The sequence below is a fragment of the Misgurnus anguillicaudatus genome, chromosome 22 (genome assembly GCF_027580225.2).
Source record: "Misgurnus anguillicaudatus chromosome 22, ASM2758022v2, whole genome shotgun sequence".
In the NCBI taxonomy this organism is placed as follows: Eukaryota; Metazoa; Chordata; class Actinopteri; order Cypriniformes; family Cobitidae; genus Misgurnus; species Misgurnus anguillicaudatus.
Genome location: NC_073358.2, coordinates 6538490 through 6566210, shown reverse-complemented (window position 1 = coordinate 6566210; position 27721 = coordinate 6538490). Strand labels below are relative to the sequence as shown.

General features: G+C 38.2%; 1 protein-coding gene and 1 pseudogene across 1 annotated transcript in view; one reads left to right on the top strand and one right to left on the bottom strand.

The window, feature by feature from the left end:
- The window catches only part of mcama (melanoma cell adhesion molecule a), a 64848-nt gene that overhangs the window by 14247 nt on the left and 22880 nt on the right, over positions 1-27721 (bottom strand). Inside the window, exons 2-3 of the mRNA XM_055200551.2 lie at positions 1141-1265; positions 286-511 (exon numbers count right to left, since the gene is read on the bottom strand). Of these exons, the coding sequence (XP_055056526.2) occupies positions 286-511; positions 1141-1265 (351 nt within the window). The remainder of the gene's footprint in view (positions 1-285; positions 512-1140; positions 1266-27721) is intronic.
- LOC141359004 (5S ribosomal RNA) lies at positions 9482-9598 on the top strand (annotated as a pseudogene).

The window sequence follows — 27721 nt, the reverse complement described above, 5'->3', positions numbered from 1 at the left end:
AGAAAAACATAAAAATTTTTCTTTGAAACACAACAGTTCATTGTGACCACGTCTGTCGACGATGATGTAGCCAATGTTCGCATCCAAAAATGCACAATTGCCTTGGCGTGTTCAGTCGCAACAGTACATACACAACCCAATGACAGCCAATGCGGAACGCATTGAATGCATCTGGACTCATTAATTGTCCAAAAGAAATTATAATAGAAAAAATTAACAATGACAGAAAAATTTTCTTTCTTGTGAACAGTTGCTTTAAAATTCTAGTATAAAGACTTGACTTACCGAAAACCTTTAAGAGAGTCTTGCCCTCTCCATTGCCCGCTGCCAGTCCACTGACCTGGCAGAAAAACTCTCTCTCATCAGACAGCTTAATGTCCTGAACGGTCAGAATTTCTCCATCGCTGTTTGATCGGACGCTGATGCGATCGCTGTAGCTTGTGTTCACGTCCACCTTCTGCATGGTCAGATCGCTGTAGGAGATTCTGACCCGATTACCTCCAGGCCCCCGCTAAGAATGATGGGACACAGAATGTATTGTAACTATCTGTAAAACCATACCTGCATCCTTCACCTATACTGTACCTGCACATGAACGTTCAAGACTTTATTTTCAGTTTTGTTTTGTGTCTGTGCTAAATTTACTGCCATAAGATGTTGTCAGGCTTTATATGGCTTTGAGAGCTCGATCCATTACTTTCCTCATGCATGCAAACAAATAGCATTGTGAGATTATGCAGCGCCCAAAAATAGTCCCCTGCTATTGAAAGTTACGGCAGCAAAGTCCTTGATTATTACGCCAGAATGATAGTATAGTTCCTAGACATATAGGCCTAGAAAATCACAACTTTTAATTTTCCGTTAGTCTTAGTACACGATGTAACTACAGAAGAGTCAAGTTTTAAATAGGAAAAATATCAAAACTCTTTGGTTATTTTTAGGTGCGATGCTAATGGTCTAATCAGATTCAATGGATTATGCTAAGCTATGCCAAAAGTGGCACCGCCAGACCCGGACATAAGCCGAATGGATTCCACAGCGGCAAAAATCAAAATGCTCAACTCCAGGGGAGCTGGAAAACGAGCACATTTTCAAAAAAAGTGGTGTCCCTTTAAGCAAACATGGGGTTTTTGGACTTACCACAAACCACTGCACCATCACCATACTGGGATTCTCGGTGAAGGAGTACAGACAGGGAATCTCTGCAGACTCATACGTGTAAACCTCTACGGTGTCCTCCATCCTCAGATCCACCAGCGTCCAAGCTGCAAAAAAATTAACACGTTGAGCTCAAGTGCTTCAGGCAATGTGAAACAAAGGCTGCATTATTAACATGCGCAAAAACATGTTAACCTTTTATTGCATGTCACTGAAACGACTGTAATCTAATTAAGCCATGGTCTTTGAATAAACAGACAGTATTAATGAGGTTAGCAACATTAAAAAGTTGTTTCAGGAACAGTTAAATGTTGTCTATTCTTTACTAATTATATTTCGTGTAAACTTTTTCTGGAGATCTACTAATGACAGGAGCCACTCATTGAGTCATTGGTCTCCATTAGGGATGCACCGATAGGATTTTTTGGGCCGATACCGGTACCGATTTAAACAGACAACGTCTGGCCGATACCGATGCCGATATTAAACACTTGTATATAACACTATACAGTTGGTCTATTAGCTAGTTTTTTTCTGCATCAAATTATTTTTTACTAAACATGGATTGGATCTAATTAACATTCAACTGACCAACATAATAAGAGAGGCACAAATTAAGCTAAAACAAATATAATAAGACAGCATTATCAACCTTCAAAGGTGGTTTTTGCTATTCAGCATTTATTTTATTAATAACATTAACTCATTTTTTACAGATAATGGATTTCTTTATGCAGTTAATTAATAAACAATCGGTATCGGCCTTTCTCGTGCTATTGCCGATATGCCGATGGTTTCAAATTCATCAAAAATCGGCCGATAAATATCGGCGGCCGATACATCGGTGCATCACTAGTCTCCATTGTTATTTTGTAGTGAATGTAAATAGATATGACAAGATCAAGAATCATTAAGAATCTCAAATCTCATCTGAATCACTGATTTATATTTTTAATATATTTTTCCATGAATGTGTACTAAATGAATCCCATTATAGTCGATTATCTTTATTTCATAGCTTTTTTCTTGGTTGCGATGCTTCCAGTAGTGTATATTTATAATGAGCATTTATCCAATCATATTTCAGCCAGCGGCTGACATCATGTGTTGGCCGGGTCAAAGAAATCTGCCTAGGCCTTCAGAACGAACAGTGCAGGCGCCTTCAGCTTAAGATAAAATGGCAATGAAGTCATTGCAATAACCAATCAGATTTCAAGTGTCATCGGTGCCATCTAGCAGGCCTACAATGATGTCAACATTTTCGTATTATTTGATTGAATTGACCCGCAGCAGTTTTAAACATACGGAAGAAATTCCTGTGAACGTTCTCCAGCTTAACGCAGTCGCAGAGTCACGAAACACTATTCGATATATCCCGTCTAAAAACGAAACGGAGTGTAATGTATGCCATGACTGATTTTGAAGGCAAAAATCCCGTTGAAATCCTTGATTTTCTTTGAGCATAAAAATCTGGGTGAGAGCATGTGACAGCGCATTGAGATGTTTGCCGGTGACCATTTCTGTGTCCATTGCTTCAGTTGAACGGACATTCTCAGCCCTACAACGAATTAAAACTTATGTCAGAAATACTACCGGTCTCGACTTTCAGTATTACATGGTGATAGAAAAGGTGATAGAAAAGGACTTGTTGTTAACTTAAACAACAGAGTGATCAAACTCTTCTTGAGGAAAGATTTTGTTTACAAATAATCCACAGACTAATTTGTTGTGTTTAATGCATTTTATTTAGTAAGCATTTGTAAATATTTGTAAAATGTAAATTTTGTGAATATCACTTTTTTAATAGAAAACCTTTGAAAAGACCATCAACAAAGTAATTTGTTATACTTTTGATTCTTCAAAACAATTGGCAAGCTTTTTCAAGAAGCATTTATGCGATTTCTTTAGCAAAAAAAAAGGACTTTAACTTCATTTCAGAGACCTATCAAATGAGTTTCTGTATAATATTCGCTGTGTCTCATCAATGTCTCTTATTAAAAGTACATTTTGACTGCTAAACTACTGAAAGCCCAGTAGGTGTGAAATGCACGAACTGCCACTGATTCTCTGGCACCTTTAAAATATAATCGTTAAATCAACATTTTTACTAAGTTAACAAATGTTTTAAGTTGAATTAACTAAAAATTTTATAGCAGAACAAACACTTTTTTAAGTTGAATCAACAAATCTTTTTTACAGTGTGTACAGGCCGTGATGACCCTCATTTCCATGCTTTGATCTAGCAGTCTCTGAAAGGTTAAATGCTATCGCTTCACAAAAATCACATAATCTATACTATGAGACCCACCTGATATCCAGTCTATAACAAGTTATTACTTTTTGTGACTCTCAAAAGCAATTTCGTGGATATAAAAAGATAAAACATGGCCCATTAATTTGCTCCATAACACATAAAATGAATCGTCTTCGCAGAAATATGATAAAGCATTAATATGTACATCTGCTTTATCAAATAAAACCTTTAAGAGTGAATGTCATTAAAAAATACACCTTAAAATGGATGTTGTTTTGGGTAAAAACAATAACGTATTAAAAGACTTATTCTTTTGTTTTTTTATGAAACACAAAATTATATGGGCATTGGTGTTGCTAAGCCATAAAAATGACAAAAAATACACATAAAATAATTATAAATGTAATCCAAACTTGTGTTTTATGTCTTTTAAAGCCAAGGGACAGAGTATCATATTAGTGATGGTGTTCAAGGACTACAGAATACTCATTTTTGGATAAACTATTCCCTTAAAATTCCTTCCTCTCCCAACTTTCCGGGTGTCTCTATTGTGGCAACAATGAGGTTTTGAATGGCAGACACAGAACTACAAAAACACCAATTGAAACAAAATACAGAGCATGTGTCTATTGTGTGTTATAATTATATCTGTACACCGCCAGTCAGGCGCACCGAGAAAGAAAGGCCTTGATATAATCTAAAAACACTTGTTTGACTCATACAGTACATGACCGATATCATTCATCATCTCATTCCTCTGATAGCTATGATAACGTCCAGTCACCATGACTTTTCAAATGTCATCCTCTGCCCTCAACAACCTTTTTGTATTAGAAGAAAGCCATTTTTCTGTCCCTTACCCCTCTCTCTCTCTCTCTTCAACCTCCGCTTTCTTTCCCTCTCTCTTTTTCTCTCAGCATGCAGAAAATAGGTCCGGACAGAAAGGCCTCCTTTTTAATTGGAAACATCTGGGAAGCAGGGAGCTGGATTGGTGGGGTGCAGTGGAGACAGGTTATTATGGGATTTCCACATCCTTGGTGGAGTAGAGAGACGTTGGTGAGGGTTCAGGGGTGAAGTAGCTACACAACAACCCCATCACTCGTCTCCATCCCCTGTGCAGTATGAGGTCAGTGGCACAGCTACCGCTGGGAAGGGGGGTCTAGCTGTGTCAACAACATCCCAGATGGGTCACCCTCAAGACTCATGGCGTGTTTGTGCATGCGTCTCAGAGTTTTGTGGTTTTCTTACTAAATATCTACAAAAATGGCTTAGCATCCTTAGAATTAACGAATTTCAGTGAGGTTAAAGCCAGAAACAAAAATGTAGCCAATGCATTGCAAGCCATGGTGTGTGTATGCAATGCATATAATGCAATGCGCAACATTATCCATGCGTCCCAATTTGCATACTATGGCTGACATCACGATAGGATTTATTTAATATAATGATAACGATATGTATCACGGTAGAGGTTTTTTATGTTTTAATAAGGTTTTTCTGTAACTAAAATCTTTAATACCATAGAAATGTTCATAATTCTCACAAAAACCTTATACAAGCATAAAAAGAAGATAAAACAAACAAAACTCAAGCTCTCTGAAGATAAACAGTCAATGAAGTCAATAAAGAATGATAATAAATAATTATTTATGTATGTATATATTTTTTTTTATTTAAGGTAGAAAAGTGATTTAGTCAAGAGCAGTGAGAGATTTCATAAACATGAGTGACAGACAGGAGCAAAATTAGGTAACTTCCCCTTTAAGACTGGATCCAATATACTGTTTCACATGTGTTTTCTCTGTTAGCTGTTCACTTTCTCTTAAGCCCTAACTGGTCGTGTTTATGAGGATATTGCAAAGATGGGAATTTTGACGCCTATATGTATTTAAGGCCAATAAAGGGTCAAAAAGGCTCACGAGCTTTAATGAGCAGCGGTCGCGCCACTTGCGCGCTCCTCACAAACAGAAAGAGCGCACACATATTGATCTGTTTTTTGTGTTTCAATGTCTTTAAATAAATTGTTTAAAATACTGTGGTGCTTAAATACGTGTACAAAAACGTTACGTTTTCGTGACCACACGCACAGGAACGTGACGTGGGCGCGTAACCTCGACAATAGTCCAAAATCTCTACCGGTTGCCAAATTTCTACCGCTTAATCATGTCTACCGGTTTATCGCCCACCCCTAGCTGTCACGATTATGAAATTTGGCTGATGGTTAATTGTCCAATAAATTGTGACGAATATGACGATTAAGTGCCTGTTTTAGGGCTTTGACAATTATGACGATTAATTGTCTGTTTTGTTGCTTTGACATTTAATTCTCATACATTTTTTTGTTTGATCATGAACTAATTTTCACACATTGTTGTGATTATTTAAATGAAATCTTTTGCAAGGTTTACCTGGCAGTAAATATGAATACACATAACACATATTTAAAAGTAATCTAATACTGTCTCGTTAATACAGGCGCTTCAGCTCCCCCTTGTGTTTTTTAGAAAGATATGCAATCATTGCGGTGATCTGAAATCATTGCGATGAGGTCAAACAATCGCGATGAGGCGATTATTTAATCATTGTGACAGCCCTACTAGGGAACACTGAGAAAAATTTATAGCATTAATGCACTGTAAGTCACTTTGGATAAAATATCAAAATAAAGTTGAGATGATACCACAATGTCAGAAAAAATGGTCGCTAGCTGTCACTGAGGTGGTACCCTTTGAACAAGTACCCCTTTTTCACCTAAAGAGTTTATTATAATACCTCACAGGTACATCCTGGAACTAAAGAGTGCATATAAGTACCTCAAAGGTACATATCGGTACCAAATGTATACATATGAGTACCTAATGGTACATATTAGGACCTTTTAAAGGGTACTGCCCCAGTGACAGCTGGGGACCATTTCTGACAGTGCTGAAGAATTGTCAAATAAATGAGATTTACATATTACACTAGCATTATGACTAGTAGGATTATATGTGTCAATTATTTTTGGAATAAATAGTGTCATCAACTTTATTTATAAATCTTTCCAACATTTGCAATGGAGATTTTCCCAATTTTAGCTGCCTTTTGCGGACAATGTAGTCCCCTAAGTAAAGCTAAGTGAACCACAGACACAAAGCCTTATTAAACTTGCAGTCACATCCTGCTGGTCTCATTCTGTGTTTGCACCCTATTCTCCAATTCACCCCATCTCCTGTACTCCCCCACATACTCATTGTGACCTGAACGCCGGCCCTATTATTAAGGCTTCTCTCTGTCCTCTAGCACAGCTTCACTAAGATCACGAAGCCCCCCCGCTGCGTCCATCCATCCATGCCCTTCAGACGCAAGCTATTGTTTCCACACCTGGAGAGAAAATCTCCTTTAAGACCGAAGCTCTTATCTGGGACATCCTAAACTATTTTAAATAAAGTCCCTGTTCAAATCTTTCGATGAACAGAAAGGTTAACACAAGTTCATCACATGCCCCAAGTTACGTTTTCTTAATCTTCTCCACCAAATATGTTGAAGTAGGTTGGCACAAACAACTTATCATTGATTTTTCCTTCGAAATGGCTGAATAATCGGATTGGTAAGGTACAGAATATCTCGTCAGATTCCTCGGAGGGGATCGAAAGCAAAGCCTCACATGATTTGTCTGAGAAAGATAACTAAAGCCCACGTATGTGAAACAGATATGATGTGATATTAATGCCTGGGCCTACGCGCCCTCTGCAAACCCACGTCTGGAAACCACAGCCGAATATTTGAGTTTCAAATAACAAGAGTAAGGATGCCTGAAACCACATTGTTTTTATGGGGTGATGACTTGTGTGTGTCTGTCTGTGTGTGTTTGAAAGGGAGCAGAATTTGCGGGCTTCGAATTCAGATGTGTACCATTCCTTTAAAAACCAAGATGTTATTAAAAAGGCACACTTAAGCAGATGAACGGTTACCATCTCACAGTGGTTTTACTCCTGGATGTGAATTGTGTCCATGTTAACCAGACGAACGTGGTCGGCGGTCTTTACGTCAGTCTGTCTGAGAGGTTAACAAAGCTGATGAGCTTCTGTTTCGGCCCCAGCAGAGATGAATTACGTCTCCAGCTGTTTTTCATTCTTGCCGTGTGACGCTCAAAACGTAAGGATAAATGCAAAAGCCAGCAAGTAAACACAAACTTCCTCTATATCTGATCTGTGAGAAGAAAAAAGTTGCCTTATCTATGTTTATATCATTTGAATAGAAAGGGTCGTGTGGGGACACGGGTTTAGGGCTTGTTTGTGCCTCAAAAAGCATCCAGTTGCAGACAGATGTTTGATGCATCTGTGATCGGATTTCAAAGAAGGGTGTCTATTTTCATGAACATATAGATTCCTTCATACTGAATTGTTGATGTACAATGCTCCCAGGTACAATGAATTGTAATCTCATCATCTCTGAGCTGAATGCTCATAATTGGTCAAGCAGCTGTTTTAACTAAGCATTGCATGTTTATGCTTTACATCATCTGTGCCTGATACGTATACATTTGGTACCAATATGTAGCTTTAAGGAACTAATATGCAGTCTATGAGGTGGTTTCCCAGACAGGGCTTATCCTTGTACCAGACTAAAATGCATGTTTGAGCTGCCTTAATTTAAAAGCACCTTACATTAACATATCTTAACATAGATCGGAGCTGTTGTTTTGTCACACCTGTAATGTTTTTCGTAAGGTTTGCCTGTAAAAACTACTTAAACTAAATGTCCTAATATATCTTAGGCCTGGTCTTGAATGAATCTAAACCCTTACTGCCCCAATATGCCCTCAATGTGTACTTTTTAAAAGGGCACCGCCCCAGTGACAGCTATCGTACCTATTTGTTTCTAAAAGTGTAGTTAGTACTATCTGCTTGGGATCAGACCACAGGATGGTTAAAGTACCGTCAAAGATGTTTATAAAGTGGCCACATTACTAAAATACATAGATGCTCTTAGGGCGCACACACACTAAGGGGTTGTGCACACCAAAACTTTTAAACATGCCTGGAGGACACAGATTGCCAGCTGTTTTATTAGCTGAGCGCCAGCTTTCATCAGCCGAGCGCTTTGGTAGTTGTGATACTTCAGCTGTGAGCCAGTTGATTGTTGTGATACTTGTCCCGCCCCTCCTCCACTGTGATTGGACGGCCGTGTGAGAACTGACATTGACGAGCGGAGCTTTTCACCCAAAGTTAAATCTCTTTCAACTCTCTACGCTCAGCACCGAGCACGGAAAAAAGGCTGAGCGCCGGTTTTCAGCGCGGAATAAAAATGCTAGCTGCTAGCTTATTTGAAAAACGCAGAGCTTCCATTGGAAACAATTGGAAATACGCGCCAGACGCGGGCGTAACAGCATTGGTGTGCACGCCCCCTAAGCCTAACCAAACCAAACCGTGCCCCACCATGATGGTCCACCCTCCCTACTCCCCCAGAAGCAGGCACTTACACTGTATTTTGAGCAATCCGAGCCCGGGCGTGCTTTCGTCATTAGGATGAGATTGTATTGAAGAAAACAGGTAGTAAAGCTCTCTTATAACCTGAGCCCAAGTAAACCGCGCTCGAGCCCACCTCTGCAAGCCGGCCAGGGCCCGATTAACCAAACTGTGCCCGGGCGCAGTACAAAGCGATCACACTAGTCAAACAAACCACGCTTTGGGGTCAAACGCACCTGGGCGCATCCTTAAGGGCGCACTCACACTATTCAAACCAAACTGCGCCTGTGTGCGTTTGACCCCCAAAGCCTGGTTCGTTTGACTATTGTGATAGCTTTGTAGGTTTGGTGGGCTCGAACGTGGTTCACTTGGGCTCAGGTGGAGTAGGGAGGGGGGACAATCACGCTTTGGTTTGGATGGTGTGAGTGCTCTAGTGTTGGGCAATATGCCCCATTTTGAGATCGTCTTATCACCAGCCTGTGAGATCGCTGATACACAATAGTATCGGGGGGCAGTAGTTTACTAATTTATTTATTTGTTCATTTTTTACTCATTTATGACAAGTCACTTGATTGGTGGTCAAAAAGAAGCTGACTTACTCTAAGGGCAACACTGTCATACCAGCAGCCATATCACCCTGTAGCCCAAGACAGCTTGCCCACTGAAGCTAAGCAGGGCTGAGCCTGGTCAGTACTTGGATGGGAGACCACCTGGGAAAACCAGGTTGCTGCTGGTAGAGGTGTTAGTGAGGCCAGCAGGGGGTGCTCACCCTGTGGTCTGTGTGGGTCCTAACACCCCAGTATAGTGACGGGAACACTATACTGTCAAAAAAAAGCACCGTCATTCGGATGAGACGTTAAATCGAGGTCCTGACTCTCTGTGGTCATTAAAAATCCCAGGATGTCCTTCGAAAAAGAGTAGGGGTGTGCCCCGGCATCATGGCCAAACTTGCCCATTGGCCTACTAATCATCCCTCATACTAATTGGCTATATCCCTCTGTCTCCACTAATAAGCTGGTGTGTGGTGTGTGGTGGGCGTTCTGGCGCAAAATGGCTGCCGTCGCATAATCCAGGTGGATGATGCACATTGGTGGTGGTTGAGGAGATTCCCCCATTCATATGTAAAGCGCTTTGAGTACTGAGAAAAGCGCTATATAAATGTAACTAATAATAATAATAAATAATGACCACAACCTTCTTAAAACTGATACCATTAATCCAAGCGGTTCTTTAAGCCCATGCGCTCTGAAATTTCTGGCGTGCCAGGGAGCAGGAACAACACACTTGCTGGTTTTAAATCCCTACAAACCTAACAACCTCTTTAGAGCAAGATAATGGCGGAGCTTTGCGTATTACAAGCTCATGTGCGAGTCTTGAGCTTTACAAATTCATGTGCTAGGAGTCCATGGCATACGCGTTCAAGTCCGAGCAAGAGTCCAAGACGGGCGCATTAAGTCCAAGTGCGCGCGGGAAGGAATCCGGGCGTGTTTCAAGCTCTCTCGCGCAAAGTAAAGCCCTCAAACCCCCTCATGCTAAGAAAAGCACGCAATGCGCATGTTAATGTGCAACAATGATGATTATAATAACTATCGCCAACTATCGTCACGAAAGCCCGCTAACAGCGATATGTTTGGCGATCGTCGATACACGATACTATCGTCTATCGGCACAACCCTAGAGTGCGCCCATAGAAGTTGCTTACAGCAGGTAGGAAAAGAGACTTGGTGCTAAGTTTTGTACTGGCCAATTGTGTGAACATACGGTCTTTCAACATGGTGCCCAACCCTTCTGGCACTAATGTGTCACAACAGACCCCCCATATAGATCACATTAGTACCACTGAGCCCCTGTGTTTGATCTATCGACTCGACTGTTTTCCTAAAAATAACCTGCCTGCTAAAGGATTCACTGATCTTTTGGCTTTTGATCTAGAAATCTAAGTAAAGTTTCCTAATCTACAGCTTCAATCTTTCTAAATCGAGGGGCTTTTACCTGTTTCTTTAAAGTCTGTTGGGTTCAGGGAATCCGTAAGCCTAGTGAAAGAAAGGTGAAGAGGCTTGGAGAAAGACAGGCATGGCATTCCCCATGACAAGGAGGGAATCACCTAGCAAAGCCCCACACACATTTGAGATCAAAGAGGTCAATGAGCCACAATAGATCCATCCGAAAGAGTTTTGAATTTGTGTTTTGGGTATCATTTTTATTGCTGCACAATAGTTTTAGGGCTTGATTTTTTGCAGTCCAAGTTAGAGTTCAAAGTTCAAATATTGTTTGCATCCCAGAGTGGAATTAGAAACCTAATCCTGTCCTAATAATGTCTATTTAGATCCTTTATACAACCACGCAATCTCTAGTTTGCCATTAAAAAACAACTTACAGAGCAAAAGTCATGCTGGAGCATCTGACATCAATGACATCCAACCTGCATCCCACAATACAATGCATGCACATGCACGTGTGCACACGCATGGTGGGCTTCTGATCTGCTTTCTCATTGAGAACCAGCAACTGGCACAAATCCTCCATACTGTAGCTTTCTGAGTATAATGCTCATTCTGTGTGTTTTCAGCATCTGTTTAACCATCCACAGCGCCTTTACACTTAAAAAGGAGAGTTTGCATGAGAATAAGGTTGAATCCATATTAAATACAGAAAAAATGTAACACTGTTAGTAGGGATTAAGTCAAGACATGGATTAATTCCAATCCATGAATTGACGTTCACTGTCTCCACTAATAGCAGGTGCGGACTGACCGTACCGGTGCAGTATAAATGGGTGCCATTGCATCTCTACTACTATATGTAAAGAGCATGAAGTGTAAATAACATTATTTAAGAAGGGAAGTGTTTCGATGGCAGTTTGCTTTAATTGCCGTTAGCACAAGCACTGGTAAATTCCTTACAAGACCCAATGCATTGCTAATTTGCTGTTAAATATCGCTGACTGTGCCATTTATTAAAGAGCACAATTATTCCCTCTGGGGCAGCATGCTTCCCTATGAATATTTCACTGGTGTGCATGCAAACCAAGCTCTCTTTAAGAGCTTAATGAATGTTTTATTTACAGACAGCGTACTGTAAGTAACCTAATGAATCAATATTCACTTCAGCGAGTGTCCACTGAGGCTGTACATATATATGGCTCCATGATCTCCATTCAAAACCAAAATCAATACTGTGCAAAGTATTTGACACCCCAAATCAAGTGTTGAAGTGTTTTATAGTGCGACTTTCAGGATATAAACTCACTAGGCCATAACGAAGAATCGAATACATATGTCTTGGTGTAATAGCATGCTTTGCTGTTATAGGCTGATGCCGAACGACAGACCTGGGTCCCAAGAGGCCAATCAAAACGTAATTAACATAACAAAGAGGGCCAATCAAGAATAACCCCTCAGGCACATTAAATAATAACTGCTCCATTATAAGCCCCTGATTTGTTGAGAGGGTGAAGCTATTTGCCCAATGGGGCAGAACTACAAGTGAGAATTCCACTTTAAAACTCATTTACGCATTTCTGTCTAAACAGCAGCATAAGTGATTTATACTCAATAATTATTTTAACAAAGGAGAAATTGTAAAGAAAAACGGATTTTACCATTATATGATGCTTTCTGCCCAGCAAGCAATTTTGCATTTAAAAGACGTTTAATGGCCGTCCAAACACAACCCAGACGTCTAGAAGGCAAAATTTGGCCCGTCAGTGAAAATTTTCCCGTCTAACCATGTAACCAAATTCAAGGTTATTTTGGCTAAAAGTGGATTACTCATAGCCAGACCTAGACGGTAAAATGAAGGCTATTGCTTGCTGGGTGTCTTTGCTTCAGTACAAGTGTAATGAAATGTTTAACCCACTAGATGAAAATTATTAGTCCAATTGCTTTAAAAAACACATTATGGTCTGCAAGTAGGACCAATAGTAAAAGTAAAGCACCTCTTATATAAGTGCATCAAATAAATACTGTCAAGATCAAGGTATTGTGACACGGCTGACATGACAATTACTCATCTCCAATTCTCATTATGTAATGCACCAAAAATAAATACTAGATCTTACAAAAAAAGTAGTGTCTTTATACAAATTAATAAACAGAAAGCATTTGAGGCATCACACAGTAAATAATGTCAATGCCTTTATTTTCCTAATGCATTTTTCCTGTGAAACGTGACTTTGATATGATTTCTACAATGCATTCATAAGACAACATACATTTGTATAAGCTGATGTTACTTAAATGATCTAAGCTTTAGTTCAGCTAACAACTAGGAATTTTAAAGGGACACTCCACTTTTTTGAAAATATGCTCATTTGATTTTTACCGTTTTGAAATCACTTCGGCTGATCTCCAGGTCTGGGGGTACTATTTTTGGCATGGCTTGGCACATTCCATTGAATCTGATTAGACCATTAGCATCGCGCTAAAAAAATAACCAAAGAGTTTCAATATTTTCCTATTTAAATCTGGACTCTTCTGTAGTTACATCATGTACTTAGACTGACAGAAAATTGAAAGTTGCGATTTTCTAGGCAGATATGGCTAGGAACTATACTCTCAAACTGGCGTAATAATCAGTGACTTTGCTAAAGTAACATGGCTGCAGAAGGCATAGTGATTTTACGCACTGCCCGAAAATAGTCCCCTTGATTACTTTCAATGGCAGGGGACTATTTTCAGGCAGTGCATAATATCACTACTTTTAGCGTGATGCTAATGGTCTAATCAGATTCAATGGATTGTGCTAAGCAATGCTAAAAGTGCTAGCGCCAGACCCGGAGATCAGCTGAATGGATTTCAATGTCCCTTTAATATAATAGTCAATTGAACTAGTAAAAGAACTACTAAATAGTATTTATATGAAAAAAGCAAGGTATAAAAATTGGAAAAAAAAGTGACATTTTAACATGTTATCTTGTTTTAAAAATCGCAGCGTCGAGCTTTGCTGACATTAAACAGAGAAGGTCAGGTAAAATGAGACTTAAGACTAAACCTATATCAACACTATGAATAGCGCCCTGTGTCATGTCCACTCGCGAGGCCCTAACAAAAGGCCCTGTTGTCTGAGAAACGTGTTTTTAAATGATGATGGATTGGCGAGCAGCGCGAGAGGAAGAGGGTTTGACGAGGAACCCTCGAATGCCAGAGATGTTAGATCCAAAAATAACACAATACCACTCTCGGTGCATGAAAAAAAATCTGGTCTACTGTATATTTCATAGCAACCCTAGTGTGACTTTTATGGGCTGATGCTTTCATGTTGAAAGCAACTGGGAGATAAAAAGGCACAAAATTCATAATTGGGAGGGGGCTGACTTGTGTCCTTCAGTGCCACTGCCCATTCGCTTGGGGTAACAAGACGATCGACGCCTGCGTTTCGCCCAACCCTTTGTCGTAATCTGACAAATATTAACAAGCACACAACAAAGGCCAATCCATATCCCATCAGGCCTTTCATCTCACTCATCAGAGAGCTGGGACTTGGGTGGGGGGACGGAGGGAGGGTAGTCATCGTACCCCATACTGTACCGAAACGAGGCAGCGCTAGACCTGGGGGCTCCCACCCGCTCCCTGCAGAGGCAATCTAATGCCCTCAAAGAGAATTGTAGAGTGATCACAGGTTCACTCAATCTCTAATGAGGACATGACTGCCTGCCTGTAACCCTGACACGGCCCTGCCAAACCTTCTCCATGAGAGTCTCCTTAAAAATGTGTGACTCTAATCCTTAATTCTGTATGATTTTAATTGATTTAAGCAGCAGGATTATTGTTCTCTGATCTCATTAGTGTTTGTACTGTACAACATGAACAATTTCTAAAACAAAAATCCTTTTACATATGCTCATCATTAAGGGTCGAACAAATCCTTATGATTCCTGGTCAGATCTAAAGATACAAATTGTTCCGAATATTAAGGAACTGTCCTGTATTTAAGGAAACATCATTGCATAATATATTATGCATACTATGCCCAAACATCTGGAAATATATTCATTGAATACAGATATGTGACCCTGCAAGTAATTTCTAGGGGCCTATGATTTCAGCGATGCGTAAACACAGACAGAATCACGGAATCAAGCATATAAATGGAATTTACTGTACAACGCGAAATGTAAATTTTGGGAAAATTTTTAAAACCCATTATAACTCTTTTTCAAATGCTAGTTTTTGACATGGTTTCATCGATCTGCAAATAAAATGATAGAAATGCGCAGAAAGCGCGGAAACATTTTCATTTTGTGTAATGATAGATGTTCGTTTCTCGGCATGCATTGCAAGCGTTTCCTCATCAGAGCGCAAAGCAGGTTTCGTTAAAACCCAGGACACAGCAGACAAAAGAGGTACACTATACTTTCTTCCCGCGTCCGCCTTGCACTCTCCGCACAGCTTTCAAAGTATATTTACAGGATTCTGTGTTTTATTTGTATTTACTGCTAACGTTAAATCATTGATTGTTGACAGACAATTTTATAACTAATATATTTACATTTAATACAAGTGAGTATAGGCTTATGCTTAAAAGAAAAAAATAAACACTTGGTTGCTTGTCAATAACATGGTTGAAGTACATTGCGTTTACAGTGACAGCCATAATATATTGGCCTATATGTAATTTTGAATAAAACTTTCAATAAATTGTCATTAAATTGTATTTGTTTAATGTTTTCAGTTAATAAGATATGCTTTTTGATTACTGAAATTTTATTTAACCATTAAAAGCAGAATAAAAAAAATTAAAATGGAAAACATGGAAATTGAGAATAAATAAAACAGATTTCATAGGCCCCTAAATTTCTTGGTGTAGTGTAACCGGCAATTGCGCCAAAGAATGAGAAGTATTTAATATTTTATCCACCTTGATGGCATGTAAGCATAATCATGAAAAAAATCATTTTGAAATATCACACGAAAATACATTTTATTAGTTATTACTAAATGTAAATTTTTGTGTGTTTTTTTTGTTATTTTGTCCGGACATAGGCCTATGCTGAAAACAGCTCTGTGTTTTAAATAATCTTTGACAAATAATGTAAAAATGTATGTAAAAAAAACATATTACACTAAACTAGATGATTCTATTTTATTCTACATTTTTCATGAATACATTTATATTTTCATTTAATTTTTATGAATATATTTATATTTTCATAAAAAAAATACTGGTTACACCAATTGACACAGACCGGTTACACCACATTGACATTTCTGCAATTATCCCCCAAATATTCTTTCAAAATGAAATTAAACCAGAAATTTAGACTTGGTCCTCAAAAAAGAGAATGTATGCAGGTAATCTGCAAATTTATTTTAAGATTTTAACCCTTTTACATTTAATTGAACCATACGGACACTAAATAATTAACATCACTTCATTAACACTAATATTGACTGAGGTCATGTCTAAAGCCCGGAGTATACTCTGTTTTTAACATGTATGCGAACGGTCGACCTTGCAAAGTATAGTTTACTTGACTCGTACATGTTCGACGCATGCCCGTTGCTCATGTAATGGGCACGAAATTCTTTATAAAATTTTTTGTCTGAATCCTTAGCTCTTATGATGCAATCAAATTGTCATGACCCAAGGATTCAGATGAAAATTTTGATGAAGAATTTTGTTTCTATGAAGTATGCATCAGAAGGTATAAGCAAAAACGTAAGTAAAACTTTGGACTGTTGGTGTGGTAACTTTTTGGACTATCCTCTATCAGTGTGCAAAATGGGCTGCCATAGACCCAAAATGGGCTGCCAAAGACGCAAAATGGGTTGCCAAAGACGCAAAATGGGTTACCAAAGACGCAAAATGGGCTGCCATAGACTCAATGGCGAAAGAATAATAAGAAAACTAACAAATACAATAGAGGTCTTTGCCCCATCAGAAGCTATTTCCCCAATGGGGCAGAACCACAAGTGCCCGGTGTGCGACTCCCTTAAAAACCTGAGAAAGAAGAACTGGGGGAATCTGGCCCAAGTTCATAGGTTTGTCATTTCTGCATCACTAGTAAAGTTTGCAATAATACATAATTTTAATTTTGATAGTGGTCAGTTAACAGTAACTGAATGAACCTAACACAAGATTTGTTATGACTTAGACGCCTTTAAAGCAGTACGGCTGTCGCTATAAGATAAATATATTTAGTCACATGTTGATATTGCACGTAGGGCTGGCACAATGATTAAATAATTGTCTCATCGCGATTGTTTGACCTCATCACGATGATTTCAGATCACCGCAATGATTGCACATCTCTATAAAAAACACAAGGGGGAGCTGCAACAGCATTTAAAGAAATGCTGCAAAACTTTGATAAGCAGTATGAATTGCCTGGTAAAACATAAACTTCCAAAAGAGCAATTCCAAATTTAGGGAAGTGAAGGATGCTATTCTTAAGGATCTGTAGGGAATTTATTTTTTTGTAGCCACTACAGACATGTGATCCAGTACACATATGACCTTAGTAGGATTGGCTACTATTTAAGGCCTGTTTTAATATAGTCAGTTTTTGATTGTTTTTTATTTTCAGTTATTTTTTAGACACTTTATCGTGTTTATTTCATATGAAGAATTTCCAGTTTTTGAAAGATATATTAATTTAGTAATTAAATGTGTTATGTCTATTAATATTTACTGCCAGGTAAACCTTGCAAAAGATTACATTTAAATAATCACAATGTGTAAAAATTATTTCATGAACAAACAAAAAAAATGTATGAGAATGAAATGTTAAACCAATAAAACAGACAATTAATCGTCATAATTGAAACAATTTATTAGGCAATTAACCGTCAGCCAAATTTAAAAATCATGACAGCTCTAATTGCACGTATACTAGTAAGTTACAACTACTATACTACAGATTGCGTGGATCTGCGAGTGTTTGTGAGAATCCATGCAACATTTAACAGTACTATTGGCAAGTGTTATTTTCTAGTGCAAGTTCGGACAAACCGTGGCTTTTGGGAGGAGATGTGAAGAATAATTGCGATTAGGGTAATCACCAGGGCTTACTATCGTAGTCAACAAACCAGTCGAAACAAGAAACATTATGATTCCCTACAACTTTTCTGCTTATGCCCTGTAGGTGAGTCTGTAACCGAGATTTTAGAGTTATCTCCACATATTAACACACAGCGCCCTGGAGCAAGAGCAACCAGATAAATAATTGCTTTTCTCTTAACCCTGCTCTCCACCACAAGCAAGTTTATTTCATTAGACGGCGCCCACAATGTGAACCCGTATCCCCTCCAGCTCTGTTTGCAGCACACTTCAACAAAACACTGATAAGATGAGACAGATCCATCTACTCACAGCAAACTGACATTGGTTCTTATAACAACCTCATATGTATTGTTATCATTCAGTTTGGGAAATACAATTACCACTATTGGTATTGTTAGCAAATCTAGGAGTTTTATTTGTTTTTAAGTACAATTACACGGAATTTGAGGGACACAAAACTACCATAAAAGTCTTATAAAAGTGTTCCACATGCCCAGAGGTGGAAAGTAACGAATTACATTTACTCACGTTACTGTACTTGAGTAGTTTTTTTGTGTATTTTTACTTTTTTGAGTAGTTTTTAAAATCTGTACTTTTACTTTTACTTAAGTATGTTTTATTTAAAGTATTGTACTTCGCTACATTTTAAATCATATCCGTTACTGAGTAAAAAAATATTTTAAAAAGCAAGGTGATAAAGACGCGCAACGGATGTAAATGGGCGGGGCCCGGGGGAACGCGCAAAAAGAACCATGGAGACGGACGAGACAGGCGCACGCTATTGCAGACCCGCCTCAGTTCAAATCTTATGAAAGAAACCCCTGGTCATATTTAAGCGACCACTTTCCACTGACGCGAAGCGAGTGTTTCATTTCTATGAAAGGTAGGATTCATGCTCTTAAGTACGAAATGGCACAACGCGTTTTTAATACCATGCGCATTATCTTCCGAGGTCTAGCAGCTTCGCGTCAAGTCAAACACAACTTCAAAACGTCCTCGAGAATGCGGTCACGAGAGAGAGAGAGAGAGAGAGAGAGAGAGAGAGAGAGAGAGAGAGAGAGAGTGAGAGAGAAGAATAAAGGTCATCAGGTACCCAGGTCAGGGAAGTAGGAAGATAATAAACGTGTCAAATGTATATAGACATGGCACTCATCTCATCATATGCTTATTTAAACTATATATAGTTTAATAAAATATTGTATGTTACCAGCAATACATCAATTACAACCTTACTATAGTGATTGTATTTACAAGCTGCGGACCACCTTCAAAAGTGCATAACTCGCATGTAAAAATCATTAAACAATTCCATAAATGTTTCTTACTTTAAAAAAGCTTTTTATTTTATTAACTTTTTGTTATTGCACTTTAATTGTAAAGATGTTCCTACAATTAAAAACAACTAGTTTGAGATTTATATTCCCTTGTTGTTTTTGAACTATACTAGAATCCTCCACCTCTCCCCGCTGTAAAAAAAAGTAACTTTTACTCTGAGTAAAGTTAAAATGACTTACTTTTTACTTTTACTTGAGTAGATTTTTAGACAAGTAACTTTACTTTTACTTAAGTAAAATATTATTAAAGTAACTTTACTTTTACTTGAGTACAAAATTTTAGTACTTTTTCCACCTCTGCACATGCCTCATATTGTAAAACATACAGGTGATTCTCACGAAACCATTGAAACACCACGGCACTAATGATTTTAGCTTTAAAATGTGTAATATAGTAACATTAAAAAGCATCAGAATTAACACAATACTGTGTTCTACCTTGCACAATGTGTGATTTCAACATAAGAATTTATAATTGTAAATTTTATCTCATTTTCTGCTGAAATTCTCATTACCGCAATGTGTCCGGCTGTGTTTTAACATGCGTTATGTTGTAATTTAATCAAATTAACACAAAAATATTAAGAAAAAAAATAAATGGATGTTTTGCTAGACTACTTTAGATGACAGAAAAAATATTTACTGAATATTCATGTATAATAATAATGAAGAAAAATTAGGAAAATGATGTGTCCATGCCTGATGTTCTCATCCTCCGCAACACTTTTTGAGAACAGTTTAAGCACACATACAGAATTTTAATAAAGTTTGATTTTGAGTGACCAAGCACATGGACCAGTTACTTCAAGATGGCTACCAGGTAAGAGCATTTTTTTACAGTTAATTTGAAATATTGTCTTGTCAGAATGCTTACACGACATTTTGATTATCATTACCGCAACAGATGCTTATTAAATGTTAATTTAATTAATAGAAGCATAATACGTTGATTTTAAATGCATGTGCAGAATCTCCAAATTATGTTCTTTCAGATTTGTCATGTCATTTTGAAAATATGTCAGTGTTGATGTTTTCTGACTGTTGCGGTAATGAGATTTTTTAGGACTAATTTTTTAAATTATGTTACAAAAAGTGTTAAATGATAAGTAAACGTTTTTAAATTAATGTAACCATTTACTCCAGACTTTGTTTTTCAATGTCTGGTGGGAAAAAAAGTAAATTTAAGCAATTTTTACATTTTCATGTTTTCGTGAGAATCACCCATACAGAAAAAAGGCCAGCGTACACACAATTATTTTCTGTGGCATGAACAGCGTCCTACAGATTTGGTTTTATCTTTATTTCTTGTTATCTGCACTATGAAAAGGGTATGTGGGATAAAAGCAGTGTTCAAGTTCTGAGCACAAGAGACAGGACGACCCTGGGATGACACAAACAATGGCCAAACTTCTTTGATTCCCATGTAAAGGACAGACACAGCTGGTCAAAGAGAGGTTTTCTTTGTGACACCTGTTGCTTGCCCATTTGTCAAGTGATTTGCGGGACTGGTGAAAGGCAGGGGGTGGGACCACACACCATGATTGACAGGCACAGCTCTTATTTTCCCGCTCTTTATCTTTATTGGAGCGCAAGGCGAACCCACGTTTCTTCTCGGCAGTGGAGGCCCACAGTCCACCGACTCATTCATAGTTTTTTTTACGGCGCTGGTGTTGTGGAATCCGGAACTTTCTAGGGTCCCCGCTGGGTTCACAACAGCAGGTGTTGTGGCATTACTAACAAAGATTTAACAGTTTGGCAGCTTTCCAGCTCATGCTTTCCTACTACTGGACTGGATGGCAACAAAAGGTGAAAAAAGATTGGAAGATATGGAAAAGTTCAGGTGATATATTGGTACATGGTTGTAAGCTGCACTACATAGATTTGCTAACTTTTTAAAGATTTTAGGAAACTTATGCTTTACTGATTCATTGAGCCGGTTGTACTGACATGGCTTCAAATTGTGCACACAGATGTGCTATGGCACATTGTTAGCGCATTGCTGTTTTGAGGCCACTAAAATAGACGCCATTGACCAACAAAAACCTGGTGTAAAGTCTAAAGGCGCAATAGGGTTTTTGTTATTTAATGAGTGCTTTAGAAATATGCACCTATAAAGGGGACGACAATGCGCGTTTGCTTATAACACACATGGACAGCACACAAGCGTTTTTATATATGAAAAAGTAAAAGATTAAAATGTAAAAGATAATTATTGAATCTCTTGGACATAAATAAGGACCGATTACGAGACGTTAGAAGGCGTAAAGAGCTGCTTCACCTGTAGCCAAATAATTAAATGTTTTGCTTTAAACAAATGCAAATCGTGCATTTATTTTAAAATGTTTTTTTTTAAATGCTACCCCACGGATTTATTGTATATGATGACTCTGTACCTGTAGATATGATGAAGTGAGAACATTTTAAAGAAAAGCTTTTAAAAACTCTCACGGCACTGTCTGAGTGCTGAAACGTTTCGTCTCTCCACACGTTGTAAATTCTTTGGGCTCTATCTTACACCCGGCGCAATGCAGCGCAATGCGCGACGCAAGTGTCTTTCGCTAGTTTCCACCCTAATTTTCACGTTTAGCACCGCGTTGTTTAAATAGCAAATGCATTTGCGCCCCCCTTTGCGGCCATGGGTGTTCTGGTCTGAAAACGAGGTGTGTTCAGGCGCATTGTTGGCGCGTTGCTATTTTGAGGCAACTAAAATAGACTACGCCATTGACCAACAAAAACCTGCTCTGAAGTCTAAAGTCAATGGCGCAATATGTTTTATGTTATTTAAAGAGCGCATTCGTAATATGCGCCTATAAACGGGAGGACAACGCGGGTTTGCTTATCACAAAGTACATGAATGCGCAGCAGCACAAAAATGCTTTTAAATATGAAAGATTAAAGGATTGAATGTAAAAGATTATTATTGAGTCTCTTGGACATAAATGAGGACTAATTATGAGACGTTAAAAGGCACAAAGAGCTGCTTCACCTGCAGCCTGGTAAGTAAATAAATGCTTTGCTTTAAACAAACGCATCTGTTTTTAAATGTTTTTTAAATGCTACCTTACAGATTTATTGTATATGATGACTCTGTACCTGCGGATATGGTGAGATGAGAAACATTTTTAAGTAATGCTTAAAAAAAACGCTGTCCAAAGTGCTGAAACGCGCAGAGAGCCGTTTGTAAATTCTTTATCTCCTGTTTTGTTACAAATAAAGTATTTTTAGATTACAAACCTTTTCTTACATACTTGTAAATTATTTTTTGATGATATTGGATAGCCATACATTTAAAGCAATTAATAGCCTGCTTTTTTACTTCCATGACTAAAAGAAAACGGGTTTTAAAGGTTTTAATAAAAAAATAACAATTTCAATACAAGTGAAAAACAACACAATTATTTAACATTAATCTTAAACTGGGGATCTTCTTCCTCCGCTTAGTTTTTCAGTTTACAAAGTTCGTCATCTAAATAGGGATTAGACATAGCGCCAGTGCAACTTGCTTTTAAAGGGGATGAGAGCTGAGACTCTCATTGGTTTACTGCACGTTACGCCCAAAATACTCCCATTACAATAGGACCAACCCTTTTCGACCATGCGCTCGGCGCACAAACCATTTTTCCCGTCGTTAAATTAGCAAAAGGGGATTCGGACACGCCCATTTACACGTTGCGCTGTGCGCATTAGACAATGCGCTTAGATCGTTAAAATATGGCCCTTTATCTCCTGTTTGTTACAAATAAAGTATTTTTAGAGTAAAAACCTTTTCTTGCATATTTGTAAATTTTTTAAGATTACACTGATCATGTAGGCTATCCATACATTTATAGCAATTCAAAGCCTGCAAATTTTACTTCCATGACTGAAAGAAAACGACTTTTAAAGGTTTTAATAAAAAAAAAACAATTTCAATACAAATGAAAACAACACAATTTTTAACATCAATCTTACACTGGGGGTCTTCTTCCTCCATTTAATTTTTCTGTTTACAAATTCCGGCATCTAAATAGGGAATCGGCATGGCGCGAGCGCAACTGGCTTTTAAAGGGGATGAGAGCTGAGACTCTTGTTGGTTATTGCAGGTTACGCCCAAAACACACCCATTACTTATTACGAGGATAGAAACAACCCTTTTAGACTGTGCGCTTGGCGCACAAACCATTTTTACCATTAAATTATCAAAAGTGGATTCAGACATACCCTTTTAGACTGTGTGCCGTTGTCACGGTGGGATACACCGAATAATGATAACTAAAGAAGAACCCAAATGCAAAGGATTTACAAAAATAAACTATGACTTTATTTAAACAGAACATAAAAAACCCACGTGGGGGTAAAACAAAGGATGAAATAATACTGTGATAGAACACAAAAACACTGGAACAGAACTCAGGCACACGGAGAACATGAACACTGAAATTCAACAACGCACGCGCACAACACAGAGAACGCGAGGGCATTATAAAGACAGCACATCAATGGGGAACAGGTGAAAATAATTAATCACGTAAGACACGAGTACATAAGGGAGTAGGGTAAAAGTGACAAGACACTGGGAACACGTGTCACACATACATGATGTGAAAACACACGTGTTCCCACGTAAACACAATGCTGCCATAGCCTTGCCCTCTAACATCCGACCTGGATAATAACCAAGGTCAGGCAAGACCATGACAGCCACAAAACACTGGGAACACGTGGAAGCCACACATACTATATGACTCCACATGTTCCCACACAGAACATAGTACTATCATGGTCTTGCCAGATACACTCAGACCTGAGTCTAGTACAAAAGATCTGGCAAGCCCATGACAGCCGTGCGCTTTAGACCATGCGCTTAGATCGTTAAAATAGGGCCCTGAGTCCGAAATTCTCATCCAAAATTTTAAGTCAATCACGTTTACAAACTGCCACTGAAACATTTGTACATTAAAAAAACTTCCGGTAGACTTCCACTGTAAAAAACAGAGTCCATTTAGAGAAGTTTATTTCTGATAACAAGTGAAATAAATAAAAGGTAAATTACCTTCATTAATAAATCATATCTAACGCGTAGCAACTATTACACTGAGCTAACGTTACTGTGTAATGTTAATGTATACAATGCTAGCTACCGGTCCTTGAATTTTTGTCTGGCTACCAAACCTCTATGCACAGTTGTGATCCATGCTCATCGTCTTCCATTGTCTTTAGCAAAATAAAACATTTTATTTTCGACATGGTATTTGTTTTAAAGGTCAGTTTAGCTACTAGCCAGACCGATAAATAAATAAAAAAGGTGCGTAAATGCGACAACACGCGTGGGTCCGATGTCTATGTGAACATTATGAAGACTCCATTTGTATTGTTTCCAATAGTTGTAAATTTTTCCACAACAGATTGATTAATATGCATCAGACTCGGTGTGCAAGGTTTCTGTGCATCACATATTTTTAGGATGATAAATATGAAAATATGAAAAATAAGAAAATCTAATGTAACCTTTCCGGTTTTTATGAGCAGAATGTTGCTATGCAAGTACATTTTGCACACTATAGAGACAGAGCGCAGTTATGCAAATTTGAAAACCACGCCCACCGGGGGGGAAAGCGATCCAACCGTCTCCATTGACTTTGTATTCCGAGAAGTCGCCTCCTTGTCATTTTTGGCTTATAACAAAAAACTGAATAATGCCTAAAAGCTGCTGTGTGACAATATGTACAGCTAACAAGCCAAAAAACCCAGAAATAAGTTTTTATAAGCTGTCGAGCCGTAAAACCCAGTCTTTAAGGAGAAAAAAAGTGGATCGCCGACTGCGTTTCCCCCTAGTGGACGCAGTTCTACTAATAGAAGTACTATGAAAAGTTGCCTGTGTCCATTTTTGTGTCTTTAAACGCTCGTTTTTTGGGGTCGACAGCTTATAAAAACTTATTTACAGATTAAACTTAAAAACAGAATAATACCTAAAAGCTGCTGTGTGACAAGGTGCACATCTAACAAGCCAAAAAAAAAATAATACGTTTTTATAAGCTGTCGACTTCAAAAAACGAGCGTTTAGACACAGAAATGGAAACAGGCAACTTTTCATAGTACTCCTATTAGTAAAACTGCGTCCAATAGGGGGAAACGTAGTCGTTGATCCACTTTATTCTCCTTAAAGGCTGGGTTTTACGGCTCGACAGCTTATAAAAACTTATTTCTGGGTTCTTTGGCTTGTTAGCTGTACATATTGTCACACAGCAGCTTTTAGGCATTATTCTGTTTTTTGTTATAAGCCAGAAATGACAAGGAGGCGGCCTCTCGCAATACAAAGTCAATGGAGACGGTTGGATCGCTTTCCCCCCGGTGGGCGTGGTTTTCAGTTTATGATGCGCTGCGCTCTGTCTCTATGTGCATGTAAAGAAGTAGTTTATTTAGTTGTGACAGATCTCATGAATCACAAGTCTGCACTCTAAAGAACTGATTCAGCATTTGCAGTCTGAACATCACTTTGCTGTACAACTCATCTCTTCGCACCATGTAATATTGAGAGAAGGGAGAGGCATGTCATATTGGTTATCTGTTTAAATGTCAGGTTCAAAGATAAGACCAACCACCTTGATATTTGGGCCAAAATGACCCATAAAGAAAAAAAAAACACATCATAGCATTTTTTCAAAGTTAAACATTGTCAGCTTTATTTGCCTTTTAAAGACAGATGCTTAAAATTTTTAGGATAAACATTGTGTTGCATGATATTCCAACAACGTGGTCTTATCACTTTATGCAGGCTTCAAAACAACGGTTCTGTCTTAAATTATGGTATTTCATCAAAATGTAATAACTAACCAATTAAATTATTTTTGCTTTCTGCTGATGTCGCATAGGCCATGCACACTATTGGACAATGTTAACCAATCCCCCAAAACATTGATACACTTTGTTAGTAAGCTTGCATTTAGGTTCACAGGTTCACACAAACTAAGCCAAACTTTTCACAAACCAAGCCAAACTTTTTTCTCATTGAATATCTTGTTTCATTTAGAGATACACACCTTACTTGAAGAGCATTGTCTTATAATATACAATACTGATGAATTCTTGAGAATAGCAGTGTTATGTGCTTGCTATATGCTTGCTGATTTTCAGTGGTGGGGCATTTTGTTAACTTAGCTGTGCAAAAGGTTGTGAGTTTAAAAACAGGGAACGCATGTACTAATAAAATGTATACTGTAATGCACTTTGCTTTGAATAAAATGTAAGTGTACAGACCGTCTAGAATGTGCTCCACCCTCAAATATGCAATTTTTTATTGCTATTCATAATCTTTATATAATATAGCAAGTGGTTTTGTCTTGGAGGTCTCTCTGTGAAGTCTCGCCAGCTAATTTAGGCTCTGTCAGTCCCAGTGTCAAATTCATTTGCCATCCTGCTGCAATGGAGTGAATCCAAAAAGCTGTTTGGGAATCTACCGAAAGCCAGCTTTTTCTTTCTTGGGACAATCTCAGTTTTGTACTCTCCAAGACTTCTGGAATCTAGAAAATGAATTGTAATCTAACAACCTTATGAATTATCCAATAAATCTGCTTCTGCTTTGATTCAATGTTCAGTGTCCCTGTCATATACCAAAGGAAACCAATCAGGGTAAGTAAGCCTTTTAATGTAATCTTGGTCTGACTGCTATGAAGAGCCCTGCTTCTCTTTAAGTTATTTTTACATAGTAGAACCGCACACCATATTGAAATAATTGACATATGGCAAATGTGCGTATAAAAATTGTTTGTAATATCTATGCACAACACACTGTCAGAAAAAAGGGGCAAAAAACGGTCCATGGCCGTCATTGGGGTGGCACCCATTCAAAAAGTACACCTTTGCACTTAAAGTTTACCCAAAAATGAAAATAATGTCATTAATGACTCACCCTCATGTCGTTCCAAACTCGTAAGACCTCCATACAGAACACAGTTTAAGATGTTTTATATTTAGTCTGAGAGCTTGTTGACCCTTCATTGAAAATCTACGTACGGTATACTGTCCATGTCCAGAAAGGTAATTAAAACATCATCAAATTAGTCCATGTGACATCAGTGGGTCAGTTAGAATGTGTTGAAGCACCGAAAATACAATTTGGTCCAAAAAAAAATAATTGACTTTATTCAGCATTGTCTTCTCTTCCGTGTCTGTTGTGAAGCGCATGCGTGAGCATAAAGTTACGTGACTTCAGTGAAGTGGATGACGTACGACACAGCTGACGTTTTATCTGGTGCGCCACAGCTGTTTTTATGTTGTTGTTTTTTTTTGTGTGCCCGAGCTTCGTTTACAGTCTGAGGGAGCACATGCTGTTTGAAAAAAAAACTTCGCAAACATGTCTGAGGATACACGTCAGCCGCGTCACTGCAGTTATGTGCAGTTTAGTCTCGCAGTAAGACAAAAAGACCAAAAGCACAGATTGCTCCGCCCTGTATAAATATGTAAAGTAGCCGTGTTACAATTAATCCAGCGTTTGTTTGTGCACGGCTCATCCCTATAAGTAAATATTGGTACAAAATGTATAC